Source organism: Rhinatrema bivittatum, chromosome 5, assembly GCF_901001135.1.
Source record: "Rhinatrema bivittatum chromosome 5, aRhiBiv1.1, whole genome shotgun sequence".
NCBI lineage: Eukaryota > Metazoa > Chordata > Amphibia > Gymnophiona > Rhinatrematidae > Rhinatrema > Rhinatrema bivittatum.
The window spans coordinates 79,277,910-79,290,270 of record NC_042619.1 but is presented as its reverse complement, the minus strand read 5'-3'; the positions used below and the strand labels follow the sequence as shown (position 1 = coordinate 79,290,270).

The window sequence follows — 12,361 nt, the reverse complement described above, 5'->3', positions numbered from 1 at the left end:
AAAATTGGGTGCAGAATCTCTCACAAGTTGAGAAAGAGCCGAATATTAGACCTAATGTGCTTAAAGCGTGTATCGCATTAACTACCCTTTCTGACTTATGATATCCATAATCAGGGTGTCTTCTTTAATCTATGAAGTACACCCTCCAAGGTTGATTTCTGACTCCAATACTGATAGTGAGGAGGACACAGACAATGACATGGCAGTAGATCTAATAAGGAATTGACTGTTTCCTCTAGAACAGGAAGTAGTAATTGGAGATGATCATGGTGATATTGTGTTGGTTATGCTGCCTCAACAGCAATGATGGCTTTACATTTAAAAACACTGCTGCAAGTGGAGAGTGTGACTGAACCTCCAGATTACCACTTTTGAAAACGATGGGTTCATCTTCAGGAGAGGTACAAGTTACCTCCTCTGCATTGGACTTGTTGCATATTACTATTTTTGTTTTTTGCTTTATTTGCCCGTTTCTTATTTATTTATTTAAAATCTTTTCTATACCGTCGTTAAGTTATTTACCATCACAACGGTTTACAAAAAGGCACATATAGTAACATTAAATTATTAAAAATAGTTAAAACGTTAAAGAAGTGCCAACAATGATCCGGTTACAAAGTGTATTCTATTATAAAACTATTTGCTGAATTTCATTTATCTTGTCCTTTTAATGCATGTATCAAAGTTCATTTACATGTAAGTCTCTCTTGCAATTCATATTCTATATAAAGTTATAAGTGAGAAGTGGGTAAAAATAACAAATAACCACATAGTAAAACTGAGTGCTGAGTTTATGATGCTTGCTTTTATTTATTTTCTCCGTTCTCTTTATGAAACACCTGTTTAAAAAGCCATGTTTTTAAATTTCCTTTGAATAGTTTAAAATTTCTCTGCAATCTTATTTCAAGAGGCATTGAATTCCACAAGTTAGGTCCCGCTAAAGACAGTGCTCACTCCCTTACCTGTGTAAGTCGTGCTGTCTTAACAGATGGAACATTCAGGAGTGCTTTATTAGCCGATCTCAGATTTCTCTGTGGTATGTGTACGCACAGAGCAGTGTTCAGCCATTCCACTTTTTCATCATGAATTAATTTATGTATTGTACATAGTGCTTTATATTGTACTCTTTGTTCTATAGGTAGCCAGTGTAATTCTGCTAGTGTTTAGGTAATGTGATCTCTCTTCCTTTTACCTGTAAAGTATTCTTCGGCAGAGTTTTGTAATATTTGAAGTGGTCTTATAGTCGTATATGGTAGTCCCAATAACAGAGCGTTACAGTAATCAGTGCTTGAAAATATTAGTGCTTGTAAAACTGTTCGAAAATTTGCTAGTGTTAGAGCAGTGGTTCTCAACCCTGTCCTGGGGACCCCCCCCAGCCAGTCGGGTTTTCAGGCTATCCACAATGAATATGCATAAGAGAAAATTTGCTTGTTATGGAGGCAGTATATGCAAATTGTCTCTCATGCATATTCATTGTGGATAGCCTGAAAAGCCGACTGGCTGGGGGGTCCCCAGGACAGGGTTGAGAACCACTGTGTTAGAGGTTTTAACTTCCTTAGAACCATTAATTTGGCGTATCCTTTTTTTTTACTTTCAGTGATATGTATTGTTTAAGGTTCAGTTCTGGGTCTATTATTACACCAAGGTTGTGCACCTTCTCAGCTAATTCCACTTTTTGATTGGTTTTTAGTATTATTGGTGTTTGAATTAGGTTAATATTGTTTCGTTCAAGGTGCAATAATTCAATTTTTTCAATATTTATCACTAGTTCCATTTGATTTAATAGCTGTTTGATTATGCCCAGATAAATATTGGCTAAGTTTAATGTTATCAATGGGTAAAATTAGCTGTATGTCATCTGCATATATATAGTGTACAATTCCAAGACCTGCAAGTAGATGACATAACAGTAAAAGGTAAATATTAAAACATGGCACGGACAATGCAGACCCCTGTGGTACTCCTGTTTGTAAACTTACTTTCTCTGACATGTTTTTTATCTGCAACTGAAAAAAATCTATTACTTAAATATGATTTGAACCAGGCAATTGTGTTACTACACAGAACTATTTCTTTCAGTCTTTTGATTAGTATTTCATGGTTCACTGTGTGGAATGCTGAAGATAGATCTAATAGGATAAGAATGTAATGTGTTCCACTATCAAAGCCTCTTAAAATATTATCCGATAGTGAAAGCAGTAGCGTTTCCGTGCTGTAATGTTTGCGGAAGCCGTTTTGTGACTGATATAGGATGTTGGTGTTTTCTAAATGTCTGATAATTGTTTATGGTCTGTTTTTTCTATTAGCTTCGCAATTAATGGTAAATTCGATACAGGTCTGTAGTTAATCAGGATTAGGGAGTCCATGTTTTTTTTCTTTATGATTGGTTTAATTATTGCCCCTTTCAGTATATCAGGCAGTGCTCCTTCCTCTAGGGCAGTGGTTCTCAACCCTGTCCTGGGGACCCCCCAGCCAGTTGGGTTTTCATGATATCCACAATGAATATGCATGAGAGAAAATTTGCATGTTATGGAGGCAGTGCATGCAAATTTTCTCTCATGCATATTCATTGTGGATATCATGAAAACCCGACTGGCCTGGGGGGGTCCCCAGGACAGGGTTGAGAACCACTGCTCTAGGGATAAGTTTATAATCTTTGATAGTGTTGGTGCCGCTATATTAGATAACTTTTTCAAATCCATTATGGGTAGGGTGTCTATTTTATGGGGAGCAGGATTTAACTAACATAATCTCTACTTCAAAATTTGACACCTCAGTAAACGAAGACCATTGCATAATGTCCCTGGTACACATTTTAACTTCTTGTTTCATTGTATTTGGGATTTTGGTTCTTAAATTCACGATTTTACCTTTGAAAAACTGTGCTATTTCATTGCACCGATTTTCAGGTAGATTCTGAGGAGAGTGTTTTCTCACTGCATGACAGTGTCCCAAGTAAGAGCCAGTAAGAGATTCCTCTTACTGGCTAAATGCTCTTCTACGCATTTATAAACCATCAAGATGTTTACGTTCCTCAATTGAATTTGCTAGAAGTTCCTTCTGTTCAACACGCTCACTTATATAGTACTCGTGAGACCTCTTTTTCCATTGCTGCGCCAACACAATGGAATCTTATTCCATTTGAGCTCAGGTCTTTGGATGATGCAAAAAAGTTCAGACAGTTATTGAAAGAGCACCTTCTCCATCGTGCATACAACATATTCTAGAGTGCTGCCTGCAGAATAAATACCTTTACAGATGTGAGGATTCTGTTACATATTTTGGGTGATTGACTATTTATTTTGTTTATATGAGATTGGTTATTTTTTTTCTGTGAAATAAATACAATACCACACAAATTACATGTATTATTTTTATGTTTTCATTATGTATGTTAATGTTGTAAATCGCCTAGGCCTCTCTGTGGTAAGCGATCAATACATTTTAATAAATGAATCTTTGTCCTTATTTAATCCCTAGAAATTTCAGTCCATTTCTCTTAGAACATAAGGAAACAAAACAAAGAGTAGCCGAGAGTCCTTTAAAAATCCGTTTATTAGTTGCCCGACTCTAGGCCTGAGTTTTGCCCAACCAAGGGCTGCTTCAGGGGCTTAAATCAGACTAAACTGGCGTATTCAAAGATGTACTCTATCCATGGAGGTTCATAAGCATTCTTACAAACAATTTGCATATTCACAATATCCAAATCACTATGCAAAAGAACTCTATTTGTCCATCATAGGAATCTTTTATAATCACTCCAGACAAACGTTGTTCGATACTTTCTTTGCGTTCAGGGTGTACAAAGGTATACCAAACCAAACCAATAGGTTTTTTCAACCTATTGGTTTGGTATATCTTTGTAGAGTCTGGCAACTAATAAACGGATTTTTAAAGGACTCTCGGCTACTCTGTGTTTTGTTTCCTCACGGCTTTCTTAGACAGTCTTCCTCTGTGCTTTCTGGGTCCGTCCCTCTTAGAACATAAGAACATAAGATATGCCCATACTGAGTCAGACCAAGGGTCCATCAATTTCAGTATCCTGTGTCCAACAGTGGCCAACCAAGTCACAAGTACCTGGCAAGTACCTAAACATTAAATGAATAGATCCCAAGCTACTAATCCTTATTAATAGTTTTATAGACTTCTGCTCTAGGAAGTTATCTAAACCTTTTTTTAAACCCAGCTATAACTGCCGCCATAATCACATCCTCTGGCAATGAATTCCAGAGTTTAATTATACGTTACATGAAAGAGAATTTTCTCCGATTTGTTTTAAATGAGCTACTTTCTACCTTCATGGAGTGCCCCCTAGTCCTTATAATATCCGAAAGAGTAAATAACTTTCATGATTTTGAGGGCCTCTATCATAGCCCCCCCCCCCCTCAGCTGTCTCTTCTCCAAGCTAAACCACCCTAACCTCTTTAGCTTTTCCTCACAGGGGAGCTGTTCCATCCACTTTATCATTATCGTTGCTCTTTTCTGTACTTTCTCCAGTGCAACTATATCTTTTTTGAAATGCAGCAACCAGAACTGCACACAGTATTCAAGGTGCGGTCTCACCATGGAGCGATAGAGGCATTATGACATCCACCATTTTATTCACCATTCCCTTCCTAATAATTCTTAACATTGTTTGTTTGCTTTTTTTTTGACTGCCATAGCACACTGAGCTGATGATTTCAATGTATTATCCACTATGATACCTAGATCTCCTTCCTGGGTGGTAACTCCTAATGTGGAAGCTAAAATCATGTAACCACAGCAAGGGTTATTTTTCCCTATATGCATCACCTTGCACTTGTTCACATTAAATTTCATCTGCCATTTGGATGCTCAATCTTCCAGTTTCAATAGGTCCTTCTACAATATATCACAATCCGCTTGAGATTTAACCGGGCTATAGAGGTAGTATGCTTTGTGTGTTCAAGCAGAATGCGCCTTAAAAGCGTAGTTTGGGGGTGCCTTTAAAGAACTCATAGTAGGAGCAGATAAAATGGCGTAGCTGTAGGTAGGCATAAAAATCAGAGGACGGTATTTGGAACTGCTGCTGAACCTCGGTAAAACTAAGGGGCTGATTTTGTGAGAAGCGTTGATGTACAAAATTTAAATCACGCTCTCGCCAGGAGTGAAATTTAGAATTCGTTTGGGCTGGAACAAAAAGACCATTATTGCAGATACTCAGAAAAGGCATTAGACGCGATGGGAGTTTGAGGATTTGACACAGATATAGCTAGGCCTTTCGACATGAAGAGACAAGTGCCTGTGAAGAGAGATGGTGCAGAAGACTTGAACTAGGGGCTTGTAATAGATAGTTAAGAGAGTGATCCTCTAGGCAGCTCTGAAGAAACCGATTCGGGATGTGATAAGATGTATCGAATATCCAATCATACAAGAAGCGTAACATACAGGCTAAATTATAAAATCGTAAATTGGGGCAATTTATGCTTCCCTTGGAAAGGGATTGCATCAGGACTGACAAAGATACCCACGCTTTTTTCCCATTCCAAAGACATTTTCTCATTATGGCCAGTACCACTCTATAGTTTTTTTTTTTTAATAGCCATAGCGGAACTGTTTGTAAAGAGCCACTTGGGAAGGATCATCATTTTAGGAAGCTGAACTCTCCCAAATAGGGACAAAGGTAGCCCCTGCCATTTTGTTAAAAGTTGGGAAGTGGCCTGGAGTAGTGGGCGAATATTGACTGCATACAAATTAGAGGGAAGATGGTATTTTGATACCTAAATATTTCAATTCTTTCTCGACCCATTTCAAGGGGAAGGGCCCTTTCCAAGACTAATGTACCTTCCCTCCTACTTCTAGAGCTTCGGACTTCTCTTGATTGATCCGTAACCCCGCAAATTTACCATATTCGTGTTGGAGTGATAACAGTGGTTCAAGGGAGACGTTTGGATTAGTCAAAAAAATTAAGACATCATCCGCAAAAGCATCTATTTTGAAAGAATAGTGGTTTTTCCGGAAACCAGTAATCTCATCTGTCAGATCTATGGCTAAGATGTAGAGTAAAGGAGAGAGGGGACAACCCTGTCGAACACCCAGTCTTACTTTTACATCTTCCAATCTAAAGTCGTTAGCTATAATGTGGGAGATGGGATTGAGATATAGCAATGAGAGATATTGAATAATGTTTCCTTGGAAACCGAATCTTCCAAAGTGTGGAGAATAGATAGGGCCATGATACCCTATGGAACGTTTTTTCCGAATCAAAGCCAATGGCAATAGCCGGAATGTCCTGTGTTGTGCAGATGGAGATTGCTGTTACAAGCTTAGCAATGTGGGAGGACGTAGATCTGCCCTTTACAAATCCCATTTGGTAATCTGATATAAGGCAGGGGAGAACAACTCATATTCTATCAGCTAACACTTTGGCTAATATTTTGAGATCGCAGTTAAGGAGTGATATTGACTTATAGGAGGCAGGTTGTAATAGATCCTTGCCCGGCTTGGGTAGCACCATGATATATGCAGAGTTAAAATTAGAGGGAAAAGAATGTCTGTAGGGCTTGTATATAGAATGAGGAAAGCAGACTGCTGACATGAATTTTTAGAATCTTGTAAAAATCATATGAAAAACAGTCAGGTCCAGGCGCTTTTCCTGATTTACTAGTAGAAATGACATTTAAGACCTCCAGGATCTGGATGGGTTTATTTAGAAACTGGAGTTGGGTCTCAGTTTGGGAAGTAGAATATTCTTGAAAAAGTGTTCTTCCTCCTGGAGATAAAAGCCCCGGAACACTTTGCAGATGTCTTTCCACTTAGTAACTATGTCACCCTGTGGTGTTTTCATGCGGGGAATGAGTTTTCCCTCTATATGACCGCACTAAGTTAGCCAAGTACTTCCTAGCTTTATTTCCGAAGCGGAAGAAATTGTGTTCCGCTGTTTGCAGATAATGTTGTGCCCTCTGATGAAGTAGAAAATTTAAATCTCTCATAATGTTGAAGAAAGCATGTCTATTGTGTTCTGAAGGTTCAGTTATTAATGTCTGCTTGGACATGTGCAATTGTGAGTCTAGGTTTAATATAGAACCTGTTTGCTTTACATCTGCGCGATGCTATATAGGAGAGATTACCGCTTTCCTGGTTGCCCAGAATAGTTTAGCATCTAAGATATGCTGTCTATTGAATGCCATAAACTCTTCCCATTTGTTCTGTAAGAAGCTCCGAAATTCCGTGTCATTATGTAGGTAACTAGGGAATTTCCAGAAGCGTTCCTCTGGTTCTAAAACCAAAAACTATAAATCAATCCAGATGATGGCATGGTCAGAGGTAATCTGGGGACCTATGGTGGCGTTTGTAAGGTAGGAGAAATGTTTGCTGGGTATTAGTATATAGTCAATATGCGATAGCGATGCATGGGCTCGTGAAACATGGGTGTAATCCCTCTCCTCAGGATGTAGGGTGCACCATGAGTCCAAGAGTTCAAATTCCTTGCAAAGGAAGGCTGCACCTTTGTCTCCCATGATATTGGAAGATGATGCATTAGGGCTCCAATCTAGATTTGGGTCATGAGTATAATTAAAATCACCTGTGACTATGAGAAAGCAAATGTTGCTTACACCTGTAACAGGTATTCTCACAGGACAGCAGGATGTTAGTCCTCACATATGGGTGACATCACAGGATGGAGGCCAATCACGGAACACTTTTGTCAAAGTTTCCAGAACTTTGACTGGCCCCTACTGGGCATGCCCAGCATGGCACTAACCCTGCAGCCAGCAGGGGTCCCCTTCAGTTTTGTTTAAAAGCTACAGGTAGTGCCGAAAAATAAAATAAGAAAATGTTACGAACCCAACACCGCGGGGCGACGGGCGGGTTTCGTGACGACTAACATCCTGCTGTCCTGTGAGAACACCTGTTACAGGTAAGCAACATTTGCTTTCTCACAGGACAAGCAGGATGGTAGTCCTCACATATGGGTGAGTACCGAGCTGAGGATGTCCGAGAATGCACCAAATTTACCCAGTTGTGCAAGGCACTAGGACTGGGGTGGAATTTGGCAGAGGGCATCCTGAACCCTAACTGGCAGGCGGAAGGGTATTGGTACGTCACATTGGAAATAGGTTACGAAGGACAGACTGGCTGAAGATGGAATTTTGTCTTCCAGCCTTGTCCAAGCAATAGTGGGCTGTAAAGGTGTGGAGCGAACTCCAGGTGGCAGCCCTGCAAATGTCAGGAAGTGGCACCGATCTTAGGTGTGCTACTGAAGTCACCATGGCCCTCACAGCATGTGCTTTAACACGGTCTTGAAATGGAATGCCCGCTTGCTGATAGCAAAAGGATATGCAGTCCGCCAACCAGGAGGAGAAAGTCTGCTTACCCACAGGCTGTCCCAACTTGTTAGGATGGAAAGAGACAAACAGTTGAGTGCTTTTCCTGTGGGCAGCTGTACGGTCTAGGTAGAATGCTAGAGCCCGTTTACATTCAAGGGTATGCAGAGCCTGTTCTCCTGGATTGGAATGGGGCCTAGGAAAAAAGGTAGGTAGTATAATGGATTTATTGAGATGAAAGTCCGAAACTACCTTAGGCAAAAATTTAGGGTCAGTGCGGAGTACTGCCTGGTCCTGCAGAAGTTTAGTGTAAGGCGGATAGGTAACTAGAGCCTGTAATTCACTAACTCTGCGAGCCGAAGTGATTGCCAGAAGGAAAATCACTTTCCATGTGAGATAGCGAAGATCACAGGATTGGAGAGGCTCGAATGGTGATTTCTTGAGCCGACTCAAAACCAGGTTAAGGTCCCAAGAAGGGGCCAGAGGATGCAGTGGAGGCTTGAGGTGAAGCAAGCCCTTCAGAAAACGTGTTACAAGGGGTTGTATTGATATGGGTACATCCCCGACACCTTTATGGAAGGCAGCTACCGCACTGACATGCATTCTGATGGAAGAAGTTTTTAGACCTGACTCTGATAAGTTCAGAGATAGTCCAAAAACTTCGTGATAGGACAGGTCAAGGAGTCAAGGGACTGAGAACAGCACCATGACATAAACTTGTTCCATTTGTAAGAGCAAGATTTTCTCGTGGAAGGCTTCCGTGAAGCAATCAGGACACGGGAAACTGGTTCAGAAAGGTTAAGTGGCTGAAGGATTAACCTTTCAACATCCATGCCGTCAGGGACAAGGCTTGAAGATTGGGGTGGCGCAGGCACCCGTCGTTTTGAGTGATCAGAAGCGGGTCCTTTCCTAAGGGAATGTGCCTGCGAATGGAGAGATCCTGAAGTATTGGAAACCACACTTGGCATGGCCAGTGAGGTGCTATCAGGATCATGGTTCCCCTGTCCTGACGTAACTTCACGAGAGTCTTCGAGAGAAGAGGAAGTGGAGGGAATGCATAAAGTAGACCGGTTGCCCACGAGAGGGAGAATGCGTCTCAGGGCTGCGAGTGTTTGCTGCGAATGAGAGAGCAGAAGTTCTCTACTTTACGGTTTTGAGGAGACGCAAAGAGGTTTATCTGAGGATATCCCCATTGTTGGAAGATGGAGTTCGCTACTGAGGGGTTGAGAGACCACTCGTGCGGTTGAAAGTTGCGACTCAGCTTTTCTGCCAACACATTGTCCACTCCAGGCAAGTAGGTGGCCCTGAGGTACATCAAATGGGCGAGAGCTTCCGCCCATATCTGTGCAGCTTCCTGACACAGAAGGAAGGAGCCCGTGCCCCCCTGTTTGTTGATGTACCACTTGGCCACCTGGTTGTCCGTCTGAATCAGGATAACTTGATTTGAGAGGTGATCCTGAAATGCTCTGAGAGCATATCTGATTGCTCAAAGCTCCAGGAAATTTGGTGTTTGGCTTCCTCTGGACACCAAGATCCTTGTGTCTGCAGATTGGCCACATGGGCTCCCCAGCTGAGATTGGAAGCATCGGTGGTGAGAGGTATTTGAGGGTCTGGAGCCTGAAAGGGCAAGCCTTGGAAGAGATTTATCTGATTTTTCCACCAGGCAAGAGACTGACGGAGTGAGTCGGTTACGTGGACAATGGACAATGGGGGCTGAATGCTTTGTGTCCATTGAGACCTTAGAGGCCACTGCATTTATTTATTTATTTAGAAACTTTTATATACCGGCATTAGTGGGTACATCATACCGGTTCACATAATAACTGAAAGTTTGGAAAATACATTTCAACAGGGAGAAAGTAACTGGGCAGGGGATAAAATAAATAGGCAGTAGGAAAGATAGTTAAAAAACAAGAAAGTCATAACCAGAGAATACAGTTTATAATTTACAATGATAGTCTCCTTAATATAAGGAGAGGGCAGACCCCTGAAGGGGGAACTGTGGGGGGAGATGGAGAAGGGTTATTCTGGGTAGGCATGGTTGAACAGGAGTGTTTTTAATTTCTTTTTGAATTTGATTGCACAGGGTTCAATGCGCATGTGGTCAGGTAGGGAGTTCCAAAGAGCCGGACCGGCAATAGAGATAGCACGGTCGCGGGTAGTGGAGAGATGAGCCATTTTCAGGGATTGGACATGTAGGGTGCCTTTGTTGGTAGATCTGGTGGCTCGGGTGGACAGGGGGGCAGTGAAAGGTAGGTCGAGCCAGTTGGAGTTGTGGGTGTGGATGGACTTGTGTATTATGGTCAACGTTTTGTAATGTATACGGGACAGGATGGGGAGCCAATGTAAGTCCTTAAGGATGGGGGTAATATGGTCGTGTTTGCGTGCGTTAGTAATGAGTCTTGCAGTAGCATTTTGCAGTAGTTGAAGGGGTTTTATTGAGGACAATGGGAGCCCTAATAGGAGAGCATTTCAGTAATCTAGTTTGGAGGTGAGAGTGGCTTGAATCACTGTACGGAGGTCATGGGTGTAGAGCAGGGGTCTGAGTTTCTTTAGTACATTGAGCTTGAAGAAGCCCGCTTTAAGGATGGAATTGATGTGAGGTTTCATGCTAAGATTAGGATCAAGGAGGACTCCGAGGTCCCTAATGGACGGTTGGGCTGTGAGGAGGTTAAGTTTAGGGTCGTTAGGTGGGAGGTCGGGGGGATGTGAGGAGATGTAGAGGAGTTCCATTTTGTTCGTGTTGAGTGCAAGCTGAAGGTTGGAGAGGAGTGCGTTGATGGCTGCAAGGCACTTTTCCCAGTGCTCCAGGGCGTCAGATATAGAGTTGTGAATGGGAATGATGATCTGTACATCATCAGCATAGAGATAGAATTTGAGTTTAAGGTCGGAGAGGAGATGGCAGAGAGGGATGAGGTAGATATTGAAGAGGGTAGATGAAAGTGATGAACCTTGCGGGACTCCTTGTTGTAGGGGGTATGCGGCAGATAGGTTGTTTCCGATTTTAACAGAGAACTTTCTGTTAGAGAGATAGGATTTGAACCAGGCTAGAGCTATTCCTGAGATGCCGATGCTTTCTAGCCGTGTCAGGAGGTGGTGGTGGCTGATGGTGTCGAAGGCCGCTGAGATATCGAGAAGGGCGAGGAGGTAACTGTGACCTTGTCCCAGTCCTCTGAGAACATAGTCAGAGAGGGAGAGCAGTAAGGATTCGGTATTAAAATGTTTTCTGAATCCAAATTGGGAAACATGGAGGATATCATGATTTTCTAGGTAGTCCATGAGTTGTGAATTGACCACCTTTTCCATAAGTTTGGAGATAAAAGGGAGGTTGGAAATGGGGCGGAAGTTGGAAGGGTCTTTCGGATCTAGGGAGGGTTTCTTAAGGAGGGGTTTGACAACAGCGTGTTTGAGGGAATCTGGGACTACCCCATGGGTGGTGGAGCAGTTGATAATATCTGCTATGGTGTTGGATATGCTGTTGGGGATGGTTATTAGGGCTTTGGTGGGGATGGTGTCGCTGGGGTGAGAGGCTGGCTTAAGTTTTCGCAAAAGGCCTGTAATTTCTTTAGAGGAGGTGAGGTCAATTGTGGTCATTGAAGGTTGGGATGGGGAGGGGATTGAAGGTGGGTTAGTGGGAGGAGAGGGGTTGGTGGGGGAAAATCTGGAGAGCAGGTTGGCGATTTTGCTTTGGAAGTAGTTGGCGAGTTCTTCAGTTTTAGCCGCAGCCTCAGAGTCTGGAATGGTAGGAGGAATAGGGGTGGTAAGGCTAGCGACATAGGAGAAAAGAGCTTTAGGGTTGAAATTATAGTCATGGATTTTTTTTCCATAGAAGTCTCGCTTATGTTTAAGGGTGAACAGTCTATATATATGAAGGGCTGTTTTGTAGCTGGAGGATAGTTGGGGGGTTGGGTCCTTGCGCCATTTTCTCTCTTTTTGTCTGAGATTGCATTTAAGGGTTTTTAACTCTTGGGTGTACCATGGCTTAGAGGGTTTCACTGCGGTATTTATGATACGTTCGGTGATTGGGCATAGTTTGTTGGCAATGTCTTCTGTGAGGCTATGCCAGGATGCTA

At 42.1% G+C, this 12,361-nt stretch overlaps 1 protein-coding gene across 1 annotated transcript in view; it reads right to left on the bottom strand.

The window, feature by feature from the left end:
- Positions 1-12,361, bottom strand: part of RNF17 (ring finger protein 17) — a 1,084,608-nt gene that overhangs the window by 215,016 nt on the left and 857,231 nt on the right. Inside the window, exon 30 of the mRNA XM_029603155.1 lies at positions 6,203-6,339. Within this exon, the coding sequence (XP_029459015.1) occupies positions 6,203-6,339 (137 nt within the window). The remainder of the gene's footprint in view (positions 1-6,202; positions 6,340-12,361) is intronic.